The sequence below is a fragment of the Notolepis coatsorum genome (genome assembly GCF_963971535.1).
Source record: "Notolepis coatsorum genome assembly, chromosome: 8".
Taxonomy (NCBI): domain Eukaryota; kingdom Metazoa; phylum Chordata; class Actinopteri; order Aulopiformes; family Paralepididae; genus Notolepis; species Notolepis coatsorum.
In genome coordinates, this window is record NC_140172.1 from 71616002 (window position 1) to 71630498 (window position 14497).

The window sequence follows — 14497 nt, forward strand, 5'->3', positions numbered from 1 at the left end:
GGGCCCGCTCGGCTTACTGGCCTGGTTGGTTCCGCCTGGGAATACCAGGTGCAGTAACTGAGGGGCCTTTGTCCGAATACGCTGGCGATGTGGGGGGCGGGGCACTACGTGCCCACCTGGTGGGGTCTTGATGCTGGCATCATGGACTTCTCCGGGCCCCCATTCCAGGGAGTCCAGTCCTTTTGGTGGGTCTGGGTCTTCCTTCGTGCTCCGCTGCTACGGCCTTGCCACGGGGTTGGGTTTGCCCTTGACCCCGTGATTCTGGGGGCAGTAACGAGGTTGTTCCTCCGTTCGTTCCCGGGTGGCATGCGGGTTGTGCGTGTGTGTAGTCGTGGGTCAAGCCACGGTCTGCTCACCCTGTGCGTTGAGTTGCTTGAGTGCCTCTTCGCACGGTCGGGTCCGTCGCCCTCCCGTGACGTCCCTAATAGGGGGGCTACCCTCCATTAGGGGGGGTCGGGGGGGCTCGGCCCTCCCTGTTCTGATGGTTTTGGGGGGCTGTCAGCGGGGTGTATTTGTCAGCCAAGTGGCTCCGCTTGGCCTCCCTTGTGCAGAAGGCGAAGCCAAGCTAAGCCACTAACGATACAGAACGTTAGGTTATGACTATAACCAAGTTCTGTTAGTTAGGGGCGATGCTTGGCTTCGGACGGCCGCTGCAGCCCTTGACCTCACCTTGTGGTGAAAGCTTGGGAAGGAGGAGAGCAGGTGACCACACACCTGCTTATGAAGGTAAGCTGATGAGGGGTGTGGTCAGACTAATACTGGTATTAGAGGTACATTTGTGGTTTATTCAGTACGCGTGCACGTACGCGAGATAGTGCAGAAGGCGAAGCCAAGCATCGCCCCTAACTAACAGAACTTGGTTATAGTCATAACCTAACGTTCATTCCTGAAAATGAGTTGGGCAATAAGAGTGACAGACAGAGAGGTCCCCTGGATGAACCTCCAGCCTCGAGAGGGAGCAATTGGTAGGACAGAGGGATACATGGAAGGAGGCGAGGGGTGCAAGGGGGGGGGGGGGGGGGGGGGGGGGGTAGTAGATGGGGGAGGGACCACACAGTATTGCAGGAGGGTGTGGCAAGAGCTTGTTTGACTGGTTGGCCTGGTTGACACTGTACTATTGCATCACGTACTGGCATGAGAGACTAGTGACACACAAGTGAATGAATGGTGAATAAATAAATAAAAACTCAATAAAGAGAGAGAGAGAGAGAGAGAGAGAGAGAGAGAGAGAGAGAGAGAGAGAGAGAGAGAGACAGGGAAGTGAGATAGAGATAAAGAGAGAGAAAGAGGAGAGAGAAAGCGAGGAGAGGAGAGACCAACCCCAACCTTCCTCCTCCCTCCTGTGCAGTACACTTCTTGTGAAACTGGATACACAGAACAGTCTGAAGCAATTCCAGCGAGCCTTGTACCCTCTTCATTAGGAATCATGGTCAGGGGGTGTTGGACCTGTGAAGCCCATTGAGAGATGCCATTTAGGACAGGGCCACATGAAAGAATTTCACAGGACGATAATCATCTGGAATTGTTTAAATAAAAAATAAATAAATACCATGATAACTGCTGATGACGTGAGACAAATCGCAAGATAAATCCCTTAACATACTGAAGACAACATTTTAGTTGATATGTAATCGTTATTATCATTATCATTTTAGATAATAGACAATATCATAATTTCATCACGGTATGATCATGATTCAATATGATAGAATTTGAATATAAACCTAATTTGGGCGTTTGCTCACAATTATGTTATGGCCTCACAAAGTCAAAGCTCCATTCATCATCTATGGAGCACTGGAGCAGCCCCAGATTTGACATCTCAGTTACATCACCGATTGTAGGGTTCTCTCTCTGGGTTCTAGCTTTAGGAGAGAGTGGCAGTGATGTACCTGAACGCGTTCAATGAACGATCGTTCATGAACGCGTTCGTATTTTGCGCGAACTTGAACTGAACGTACTGTATATCCGCTAAATGAACGTAATTGAGAACGCGTTCATTCTCAGCCCTGTGTAACGGAGTTCAAAAGTGCGTTCATTCTCAGCACTCTATTATAACGGCGTTCAAAGATGTGCCATATTTCATAATGCATTTCAGCGAAAACTCAGTTAAAACACTGTAAACAGGCTTAAAAATTATGCGTAAAACCACCCGATCTGGCAACCAGCCTGTCACCCCCTGCTGCGTCATCAGACTCCTCTTCACAACAAGCAGTGGAACAGGAATCTGCGCGCAGAAGCAGAGAGCTGCAGCAGCAGCAGCACTCTCTCAGTCGGAGTCAGACTCTACCTCTAGACGTCACGTCGGCGTATGCATTTAAAAGAGTTTACAATTCAAACTATTTGATAAACTTCTACTTTCAGCCCGGAAATGCATTCTGATAAACTGAATTAAGGATAAGCCTCCATTTTTACAAATGTGGTATAGAGAGATCTTCGGTGTGCTCCTACCCCATGAAAGACACTGTGCAATGCATAGAGTCAACGACGCTTCCTTTCAGGAGGTGTGGGCCCCACTATTAGACTATTTTCCTGCTGAAATGTATCGGATCCTTCTAAAGGCCCAGTGCCCCATTGTATGGACAGACCTAGGATAGGAAAAAATAAATATATGTATGTCTACATGTGAATGCGCTCGAGGCAAGTGCAAGTGCCTGTCTTGGTCTGCTTTCCTTTTTGCTTGTTTTTCTTTTTGTTTTGTTTTTGCTTGCTTATGGTGTGGATGATGGCATAGAGATGAACTGGAGGACCCCCCCCCCCCCCCCCCCCTTGTCCCAATGTGTGTTTTTGTAATGTAAGTAACTGTACGTGAAAAATCTATAATAAAAAAAAAATTAAAAAAGAACTAAAAAGAACTCAATTAGTTCATTTTTGAAACCATGAACTTTAGTTCAACATTTTGAATTATGAACTATGAACTGAACTAGTTCATTTAAAAAAAAATTAACTGTGAACTGAACTAGTTCATGTAGAAAGTGAACTTTCCCAACACTGGAGAGTGGTGGGTGTCACACATACTGAGTGAACTGTCCTGGGGCACAGGAAGAACACAATATGTGAACTCTTAAAGAGAAAAGAGAATTACTTTTATTAATCCCCTTGGGAAAATGCATCCTCTGCTTTTGACCTGTCCTAACTACTTAGGAGCAGTGGGCAGCCACACAGTGCGGCGCCCGGGGACCAACTCCAGCTGTAATGCCAGTACCTTGGTCAAGGGCAATGACAGGAGTATATACCTTGCATGCATGTCTTTTTATGAAAAAAGAGAGAGAGGAGACAGGAGACAGGAGAGTGAGATAGTGAAAGTGAGAGTGAACCTATATCTATAGTTAGCACGCATGTATTTGTATGGTGTGGGGGAAACCTGGAGGTAGAGCGAGAAGAACTCTACACAGAAAGGCCCCCTGCCGTGGGTTTCAAACCAAGTTTAAATTTGTTTTTATTTGTCACATATAAGGTACATGTACTTTACAGTGAAATGCTTGGTTCTGTATGAGCCCCTGAGAATGTGCTTCATATGGGCGGCTACGTGGTGTAGTGGGCAAGGCACTCGCCACGAGATCTGGAGACGCTGGGCTCGCCTGTTCGAGCCCAGCGCTCCACATTTGCTTTCAGTTTAGCTGGTCGTCCGTACTAATACACATTGGCCGTATTAGGGGGTGGGAAACTGATGGGTGGGGATCGGGCGTTGTGGACAGCGACTCCTACAGGTCGGTTGGTGCGCCTGCGCAGTAGAATCAGGAAGTGTCGGGGGCAGCGTGAGCCTCCCACGCGTTACTCCTCGCCACTGAGCGATCGAGCTGAGCAGGTGAAAAGATGCGACTGCTGTTACCTCAAGTACCGGAGGGGACTTCTGCTATGTATGACTTAGTCCACATTGCAGCCGGCTTGTGGGAGGCAAGAAACAGCGTTCGTGACAGGGGAGGGTTGAATTGGATGATACAAAAATTGGGATGGGAGAAAATATAGAAAATGGGAGAAAAAATGGATAAAAAAAAAGAGAATGTGCTTCATACAGTAAAAAAGCAAGTAAAGGAGGAATAACACTATACAATATACAATATACAAACTAAAGTACAACCTAAGTAGAATCTAAGTACAATGAGTAAAAAAGCAGACAATGAGGTACAAAAACGTTAAGGCAAGGTGCTAATGCAAATGAGGTATGAATGCAAATCTCTTTAATAAATAGATAAATATAATGTAGTGTTAAAGTGTCTAAAGTGAGTGTGAGTGTTTGTTTAAAGTGAGTGTGTGCATGTGGATGTGTGTGCAATGAGTGTAGATTAGGGTGACCAAGCCGTACGTCCTCTTTTGCCCGGACATGTCCTCTTTTCACGCCCTGTCCGGGAGGTTTTATAAATTCATGAAAATGTCCGGGTTTCATTGTTTTTCACGGCACTTTGCGAGCGTCTGAAAGCTCGGGCTGCATTTTTCGCCGAACATATAAATTACAGAGTTAAAGCTCTATTTGTTGCCGTTCGAATGCCACCTCACTCAACAAAATCTGTGCCTCGGTTCTCTAGTTACATGCCGATATGTCAGGTGTGCAACTTTTTACGTGCACACGTCAGATTATCTCCCCAGACTCCCGAGTCTCCAGAACAGTCAATCATCCGCCGATTGCGAATATGATTGGTCAGCATTGTAACTTGTAGCCAACAATGAGTGTAGCTTTCCAGTGATATCCCACGTGGGGGTGTGCGAATCAGGGATCTAGGTGAAAATTAGCAAGGGAAGACAGGAAGTGATAAAAATTCCTAATGAATTTACTTGGATGAGGAGATGGAGAAATAGAAAGCTTTTTTCTTGGCACACGGTTTACCCGTGTATAGGAGCCAAAGCACTCATGAGTTATACCTTATTTCTATTGGCTTAGTTGCCTACACTGTTAAAGTCTACATTTCAGAATACAATGGGGCTTAGATGTATATTTAGGTTATTGTATTATATGAATGTTTATGTTTATTTTTATAACCTTACATTGAAACGGCATTAGGAATATTGATTGGATTTAGATAGTCATTGAACCGTCTTATTTGTCATAATAGAACATTCTAGAACATTTGTGATGTCACAGTATGATGTCATAATCAAACATTCTAGAACATTTGTGATGTCACAGTATGATGTGATTGATTGATTGATTGAAAACTTTATTAACAGATTGCAGAATGGGTACAATACAGTACAGCTCAATACACACAATTGTTAAGGGGATGCAGACCAGAGAAAGACTTTCGTCTTGTTTACACCAGGGTCCCCCATTTTCAATTCATCAGGACATATATGACATACATGACATACAGATAGTCAGTACTGCTACATCTATACATTTATGACATACCAGATTTGCAAATACAGTACTGTTTGTGATACAGAAGGAGTCAAGAAAAGGGAGTATATACATTTGACGTAGAAACTGTACATTGGAGGAGGTTGGGTGGGGGGGGTTGGGTACACTGGGATATTGACAACCATACTGGGTAATTTACATTGGAGGTGGTTGGGGGGGGGGGCACACTGTATAAACAAGCAAAACTGTACATTGAGGGGGGGGGGGGGGAGACTCTGTACAAACAAACAAAATTGTACATTGGACTATTGACAAAACCATACTAGGTAAATGACTGTACATTGGAGGGGGTTGGGTTAGGATATTTACAGGGGCCAGTGTTGAATTGCAGTCTCCCGTAGGTGTCTCTTGAGAGAGGTTTTGAAAGTGGGTAGTGATCCACATTCCTTTACAGCTTTGGGTAGGGCGTTCCACATTGATGTGGCATAATTGCGAAACGTGTTTAGTCCCTTATTTGAGCCGAATCTGGGTTTAACATGATTTGTGGAGCTCCCTCTGGTGTTGTGATCGTGGTATTCACTGACCTTTGGGAAGTATTTTGCCATGTACATGGGTACCTTGGTCGTGTAGTGTATCTTGTAGACCAGGCCCATTGCAAGTTGCTGTACTCTGTCATCTACTCTAAGCCATCCTAGGTTGTCAAAGTGGGCAGGGGTGAGGTGGGTTCTAGGAGTAAGGTCAAGCAGTAGTCTGACCAGTTTGTTTTGAGATGTTTGTAATTTTGTTTTTAGCGCCTTTGAGGTGCTTTGGTACCATGAGGTGCAAGCATAGTCGTAGTACCCCTGAATGAGTGCTCCTGCCAGAGTCTTCAGGGTATTCTTGTTTACCAGAGAGGAGATCCGGTACAAGAATCGAGTTCGTTGGTTGACTTTTTTTATTACATTGGATGCCATTTTGTCACAGGAGAGATTAGCCTCTAGGATGGAACCCAGGTAGGTAATTTCATCTTTCCTTGTGACAATATTGTCACCCACTGTAACTGAGAAGCCGTCGGTCTTGCTGAGTTTGTTATTTGAACCGAAGAGAATGGACTCTGTTTTGCCCATGTGTAATGATAGTTTGTTATCAGCGAGCCATATGCAGATTCTGCCTAGTTCCGAGCTGAGGGTTTTTTCAACCTGTAACTTGTTCTTGTCAGAGACCAGCAGGGCTGAGTCGTCCGCAAACAGGAACAAGTTGCAGTCACAAGCTGACGACATGTCATTTGCATAAATTAGGAACAGTAGCGGTCCTAGTATGCTTCCTTGTGGAACACCACAGCTCACTGTGAGAGGGGGGGATAGGGTACCGTTTACCTCCACCATCTGTTCCCTCCCCTCAAGGTAGGATTGCATCCAGCTCACTGATAGACTATCAAAACCAATTGCTTTTAGCTTGTCAATCAGAATGGAGTGATTGACCGTGTCAAAGGCCTTTTGTAGGTCCAGCATGACCATGCCGCAGTATTTGCCTGCGTCCACCTCTTGTTTGATGTGGTCATTCAAATAGAGAAGGCATGTGTCAGTGGAGTGGGATGTTCTGAAGCCAGATTGGAATTCGTAGATTAGATTTTTTTCCGCTAGGTACTTTTCGACCTGTTCGTAGACTATTTTTTCCATGACTTTCGAGATGGAGGTGAGAATAGAAACAGGGCGGTAGTTGCCTGGGTCTAATTTGCTGCCCTTTTTGTGCAGAGGGGTCACCCTCGCAATTTTGAAGTCCTTGGGGACGTGTCCCTGTTTTATGGAGAGGTTTATTATGTGTGTGATGATTGGGGTGATGGCGGCTGCTGAGTCTCTGAGGAATTTGGAGGGGATGTTGTCATGGCCAGTGGCCTTGTTAGGTTGGAGGGCGCTCAGTTTCTTGAGTACCTCATCTGTTGTTACCATTTCCAGCTTGAAGTCGTCCTTGCGGACCCCTAGGTTTTTGTAGTAAGCTACTATGTGTTCTACCCCATAAAGCCCTGAGTGGGAGGGTAGTTTGTTTACCAGTGTTGTGGCTATGTTTGTGAAGAAAATGTTTAAGTAATTGGCTACATCCAGCTTGTCTGTGATGAGCGTGTTGTCCGTTTTTATGTTTATGTTTGAGAATCTGGTTTTAAGTTTTTTACTGCATCCTAGTTGATTATTGAGTAATTTCCAAAGTTCACGTGGTTTGTTTTTGTTTTCCTCAGTTTTGTCATTGATGAAATTCTTTTTTGCAGTTTTGATCATGGAGTTTACGTTGTTTCTTAGTCTGTTTCTTTCTAGTTTGAGTTCAGTCACGTGGGCTTGGAGTTCACTGCTCGTGCTTTTAGTAAGCTTTGACTGACTTTTACGAAACTCGGAGCATTTTTTGTCTCTGGTTTTCATAGCGGCCAGTATTTCGGAGTGCATCCACGGCTCAGCGCGATTTTTTACCCTGGTGGTTCTTAGGGGGGCCATGTCGTTTAGTATTGTTGAGAATTTGGTTTTGAAACCAAGCCATGTTTCTTCAACCAGTGTACCATTGAGTTCATCTGACCAGTCCAGGCTCTCCAGTTCAAGGTTAAAGGCCTCGCTAGAGTAGGTTTTGAGGTCTCTAGATGTGACTGTTTTGTGGCAGCCAGCCTTTTGTTTTAGTTTTTTGCGGGTACAGAATATCATATAATGATCACTTAACCCGCATGCTATAACCCCTTTCTTGGAGATCTTGGACTTGTCGGAGGTCAGAATGATGTCATAATCAAACATTCTAGAATATTTGTGTATCTATATATATTCAACAATTCTCTAATGAGTGATTGTATGACAAGAGGAGCAGAGAAGAAGGAGACAGAGACGATAGAAATGTGTTTTGAAGATGAGAAGAAGAGGAAGAGGAGTGTAAACTTTCTCAAGTGTGGGCGAAGCAAGAATTGTGGAGGGCAGTAATACGCCACGATGCGTCTACACTGCCGGAAATTCAAATAAGAAGAAGAAGAAGAAGATCTCATTGTGCATCTTAAAACAGTGCTGAGCAGTACTGAACAGATAGACTAAACAACATAGATTGAAGCCTGCATTTCTAGACCAGGGTGCCTTGCCTACCGTTTTGCTGTGGAAAGAGCCGGCAAGGTGAGGTTTACAGCTTTCAGGTGTGGAGGATTTTTGTCATGTGTCGAGTCGGTGGTGATTTTGGAGACTGGGACAATAGTTTTCTTACCTTGTAGTAGTGACGTGAATATTTTGTGGCAGTAAACAGCCAAACAAGTTTTAGTTTAGGAAAATAGCTTTAGGATCACTTCTGTAAAGAAAGACTTCGCTGTGGAAGAGAAATAAACCATTTGGATATCTTTGTTTTACGCCGGAGCGGCTGTGGACATTATTTTTCTTTATCAATGAACGTACTACTCATGAGTAAGCAACTTTAACCAGTAGAGTGGACCGTCGGCCCTCATAACCTGGATGTCTCTAGAAGACTACTTTCTGAACGGATTTGTATCAAATTTGGACCTGTACTACATAAGACTTCAGGCTATGGATTTGCAGTGTTTTACAGCTTATACAAAAAATATATACTATATATTATTTTGGAATATTGCAACTACTACAAAAAAACGTGAGTACACAAGTTCAAGTTCAACTCAAATTCAGCCCTATGTTACTCTATTTCATTAGCACTAAAATATTCTTTATTGTGTAAGAAACTTCAGAATGTTATCTTTCAAAAGAGACCAGACTTATGCATGTGCTATAAGCATAAAGTATAAAGATAAGCTTTGCAAAACAAAGTATGCAGTCCTCAAGTTCAAGTTAAAAAGAATTGCCGCTTTTCTGGGTGCATGTTAAGAGGTTAAAACAATAAGGCATCTTTGAGTAAACTTTAAATATCATTAAGTATCTTGAGGCTGGGGACAGCATGTCCTCTTTTTTGGAAATCAAAATCACCCTAGGACCCAGGACATTCTTTCTGTGCTAACCACAGTGCTAACCACTGTTAGTGCTAACTACAGTACTACTAACCACCGTTGGTGCTAAGAGTATTACCCACAATGCTAACCACTGTTCGTGCTAACCATGCTACCCACAGTGCTACCCACTGTTCGTGCGAACCGTGCTACCCACAATGCTAACCACTGTTCGTGCTAACCGTGCTACCCACATTAGAAAAGTTAGGGAATGCACAAGAATGGGTCATGTTTCACCCTCTGCACTGTTATCTACCCCATAGATAAACACTGCAATTAGAAACTGGCCCCTGTAAATGTCCAAATCCCCCCCTCCACCAATGTACAATTTGTTCCCCTTCGGGTGTATATCTTTTTTATGATCTCTTTTTACTACACAGTTCTGTATATCTGTTTGTTGTGTATGTCATAAATGTCATGATTAATTGAAAATGGGGGACCCCGATGTAAACAAGACGAAAGCCTTTTTCTGGTCTGCATCCTCTTAGCAGTTTGTTTTGTATTGAGCCGTACTGTATTGTACCCATTCTGCAAAAATAAAGTTTTCAATCAATCAATCAATGTAGTTCAAATAGTAATTGTACACACCAGTAGGCTACTACATTGAAGTGTGTCTGTGAAAGGCTGCGGGGACTGGCTGGGGAGCTCAGTGAGGGTGTTTAGGGGCTGAAGGCACAGGAGCAGGACTGTTCTCGCTCAGCCCGGTAGCACAACGATACAGTTTGGTGGAGCGGAAAGCTGGTGGGACCACATTTTTCACATAAGCGAGAGAAGGGCCTCCCACCACCCAGGGGTGGTCCAGACAGGACGGAACACTGTGTACTTCAGGCCAGAGTAGGGCTGTGCAATATGGCTGGAAAATCATACCACAATATATTCTTCTCATTTATCTTATAAGGTATTTTCTTCCTCAATACAAAATTACACTTGAGATGAGATGTATTTTTGAATTTGACATCAGTGAAATTGTAGTCTATTCTCATCCAAGCCCATTGTAAATTCCTTATAATATACAGTAGTTGCAAATACAATTGTGGTATTAAGTGACTCAGGGGATTTAAGTAATGCAATGAATAAAATATAGTTTGATGACATTATTGTAAGATGCATACCCCTTTATAATAATAAGTGATATTCTTCTTTGCATCATTACAATTTACTCAGGCCTAGTAACAGACACAATATATACATTCCCTGAGATCCATAGATGTCCCTAGATACCAAGAACATGCTAATGGACCTTGTAGAAGTGGAGCAATCTTCCATTTACTTAGGTATGTACTTTTATGTGAATTTTCTGAAAATATGTCTCGGGCTTAAGAGGTTAAATTATGCTGTTCCTTCCAGCCTATTTAGGTCAGAGTTTCCCAAACCGAGAGCACACAAGAAAAACAATGTTGATTAGTTGATGTTTTATTCTCTCTACACGATGTTCTCCTGCGGGACGAAGGAAGTGCAGTCAGCTGCACACAGTGTACCTCAGGCCAGGGCTTCCCGATCCGGACTGATAACACTGTTTCACTGACGATACCTATTCCTACATTTTGAGTATCGGCCGATACCGACAACCGATCCGATCCATTGTTTTTAATGAACAGTACCTACTTATTCCTCCATTAGATAAGATAAGATAAGATATTCCTTTATTGATCCCCTTGGGGAAATTCAGGCATCATAGCAGGCATTAGAGAGATAACGTGTAAAAATTATGCAAATCAAGTCACTTTGCTTTGATCTCTGCCTGGCATGTTGGTATCGGATTTTAGTATCAGGGAAATTCTCAGACAGTGGCCTGCACGATTTTGGGAAATAATCTAATTGCGATTTTTCGGACAGATATTGCGATTGCGATAAAATTTGCGATTATAATTAAAAAATAAATTAAGCAGCCCCACAGAGGTTTATTGTAAAATGTGGCTTGCATCTGGCCTACGCGGTGGGTCTTTTCGGGACACCGAGCCTGAAAATTTTTCTTTTTACCTGGGAATCGATACCGGTACCCTGTACTTTACTCTCCCTCTCTGAAGTCTAAACTTCACAACACACAATCTAAAACCCCTTACCTCCCTCTCCCAAACCGATCTTGTATGTCAATGGGACTTCCTGGTTAAATATATATATATTTTTTAAGTAAAAAAAATATATATGTAATTGCGATTTTTTCTTTTTTTTGCCATTTGATAATTGCATCATTCCAAATCGCGATTTCGATTTTAAATCGATTAATCGTGCAGCCCTAAAATATTAGCCTGCCTGGTATCAGATCCATATCCAATACCAGTATTGGTGCATCCCTACAATAGACCCCATTTAGCACGATTTTGACATGGCTGCTCCATTCTAAGAAGATGCCATATTGTACATGGGCGGTAGGGAGAGTGAAACCTATGGTGACCTCATACTGGCTCACTGTGTCAACTTCTACTTCAGGAAATAACATATATTCCCTATTATTCCAGGGATCCACCTAAAGTCTGCTGGGGGCCAGAGCCGCCCCAGTCTGGGAACCACTACATGAGACAGAAGTTGGCCAAATGCACCCAGCGAAGACAGTGAAGAAGACCTCATATACCTAAGTTTCTACTAAACACCAGGACTGACACCTCCACTTAAAAAATCAAACCAACTCTGCGAAAAAGTACGTATTTTCAAGATACAGATATAGAATCAGTGCATCAATGCTTCAGTAGAATCAGCTGGGTTTACATTACAAGCCATAAACAAAAGGCAACGTAAAAGGCCACAGCACTGACCTGAGGTTATGCAGGGAGCCGTCAAGGTGGTCAAACCCCATGTCGCAGGTGCTGTCCGAGCTGACCGAGGATGGCGACAGGGAGCGGGGGGTCATCGAGCGGGGGGTCGAGCGGGGGGTCGAGCGGGGGTTCATCTTCAAGTCGGGCTTCCCCAGCGTCTCGTCCTCAGAGTTCTCCTCCGACACTGACCCCACAGTGAAGTGGGAGTGCAGCGCGGCGGCGACGGCCGGGTTCTTCTTGGCGGCAGTGGGGGCATCCGGCTCGGCCATGGCTGGACACGGACAGGCTCCAAACGCTGTCGAAGAGACAGACGGGCCGACAGGCGACAGCTACGGTTATAAGAGCACAATGGTTCCAAAAGTCATGGGCAGAGACTGATAGTCCAAAAGGTCATGGCACATGGTGAGACCAGACTGTCTTTTCATGGCTGGCAGACAGTAGGCTGGTGTTTGCCATATTGCATCAGGAGGTTGCACAATCTGAAGCAGATTGAGAAGGCAAGATATATTGCAAAACCATGACCCAGTACTGGCACTAGTGGTGTGGAGAACATGATGTTTCCCTGCCCGCCTTGTGGGAGACAACCACATAATCAGCAGTGAAATAGGGATATAAGAGTTTCTTCCAGTACTGCAATATCATTATAACGAGTGGAGGCTGTGGAGCACATATTCTGTAGCATCAGGCTATTTAGAACATATTAAGAGTACATACTGTACTATAGGATTTACAGAATACCATTGGGGCGACAGTGGATCAGGAAGTAGAGAGGTTGTCTGGTAATCAGCAGATTCCCGGTTTGATTCTGGCTACTCATGACAGCATGTCGAAGTGTCCTTGAGCAAGACATTTAACCACTAACTGCTCCCGATGAGCAGGTTGGCACCTTGCATGGTTGCCTACGCTGTTGGTGTCTGAGTGGATGGGTGAATGTGAGGCATAAGTTGTAAAGCACTTTGGAAAAAAGCACTATATAAATACAGTGCATTTACCATTGCTACTGGATTGTGGCAGGCCGACTGGGAAAGATTGCTGTCTGGAATAGCACAGAACTGAAACAGTTGAGGTACGGCTTTGGGGGTGGTTGTTTGAATTTGCTCTCCCTTGAGGCTTTTGGCAGGATTAACATCTCACTTAACACACTGGTGTTATTATTAATGCAGTGGCCAGCCAGGATACAACGAGACAAACACACTACACCTGCTGGGGGCGCGGTCCGGACCAGGTCTAGACGCTGATGATGGGTGAAGATGATACATTAAACACTGGGATATCATCCCCTCACAAATCCATGTTAATTAGTCTCATATGAACAACAAGTGTGTACCGTTACACATATAGTAGAACTAGGCACACCTTAGCTTCCAAGGCTAACGTTAGCTATCAACTATTACCTTACACAAACCCGCTTGTAGGACCTGAAAAACAAGCATAGCAGTTGCATTGCAGACAAGTCAGAAATGTGAGCACAACTGATTTGGGGGGTAACTGGAGAATTTAATTTAGAGTTAGACTACCTTCTTCTGGCTTGAAATGTCGGCAGCAAAAAAAACGGCTTGCTTGGTTAACTAGCGTTAACGTTACCCGTCAAGTGGAGCTAACCGGCTTTAATGATAACACGTTACAGTGTATACAGACAGTCAGAGGGGAGTGAGTGACAGCTACCTACTCGCAGCTAGCGAACACAGCAATACTATAGAAGGAAGGGTCCTTGCGTCAGAATACCAACGTTCTATGCTGTGCTTGGTGCCAGTTCTATTGAATCCTGTATTTTAGTTAGATAGTCAACAACACAACACATCGGCGATGATTATGTCATCAGAGGTAATAACCTGTTTAAATGACAGGTCATAAACGAGGAGAAGGCTTATCCCGTTCAACTCAATGTCGGCCGAAATTAAAGTGTCCACACATGGCACCAATGTGTGTTCACCCGCTACACCGTGACGTGACGGACCCGTCCTTCCTTTATAGTTTCCTTGACTGTAAGCTAGTACACTACCGGCACGCGAGAAGTAACTCGGTGCAGCGTGGGGTAGATTACTGTATAACAACTCACCGTGTGAGACAAGTCGACACGGAATCCCGAAAACCTTGGCTCGAGAATGGCGATTATATCCAACTGCTATTTCACTTCGTCAGGGTTCAGACATCATGTTCAAGTCACGGATGGTGAGGGGGGGGAATCACACCACGCTGAGCTCGCCGCCGCCGGTACGCGTAGCAGCAGAGAGTGGGGTGATGTGATGATGCTGCGCAGAGCGGGTTTACTTCTGGCCATTCACCCCTGACCTCAGTTTCATCATAGAATTAGAAGAGATAGAAAGGCGCGTCCTCCACGTTTAGTAAAGTAAAGTCCCCCATGCATATGGATGACGTTTGTGAGAAAATAGAATGATTTGTAGAAATATATCATATATATACATTACACACTATATTTAAATAATAAAAGACTACTTAGTTACATATATCCAGGAGTCCAGGACCCTGTAGCCTCACTAT

General features: G+C 44.2%; 1 protein-coding gene across 3 annotated transcripts in view; it reads right to left on the reverse strand.

Moving 5' to 3' along the window:
- Positions 1-14191, reverse strand: part of acaca (acetyl-CoA carboxylase alpha) — a 143145-nt gene extending 128954 nt beyond the window's left edge. For 2 of the 3 annotated variants that reach the window (XM_084320849.1, XM_084320847.1), the window contains exons 1-2: positions 14055-14191; positions 11996-12290 (exon numbers count right to left, since the gene is read on the reverse strand). In XM_084320849.1, the coding sequence (XP_084176975.1) occupies positions 11996-12264 (269 nt within the window). In that variant the 5' untranslated portion in view covers positions 12265-12290; positions 14055-14191. Of the gene's footprint in view, positions 1-11995; positions 12291-13512; positions 13622-14054 lie in introns of those variants that run through there. The other variant, XM_084320848.1, reaches the window with a different exon arrangement.
- Positions 14192-14497: the final 306 nt, after the last annotated feature.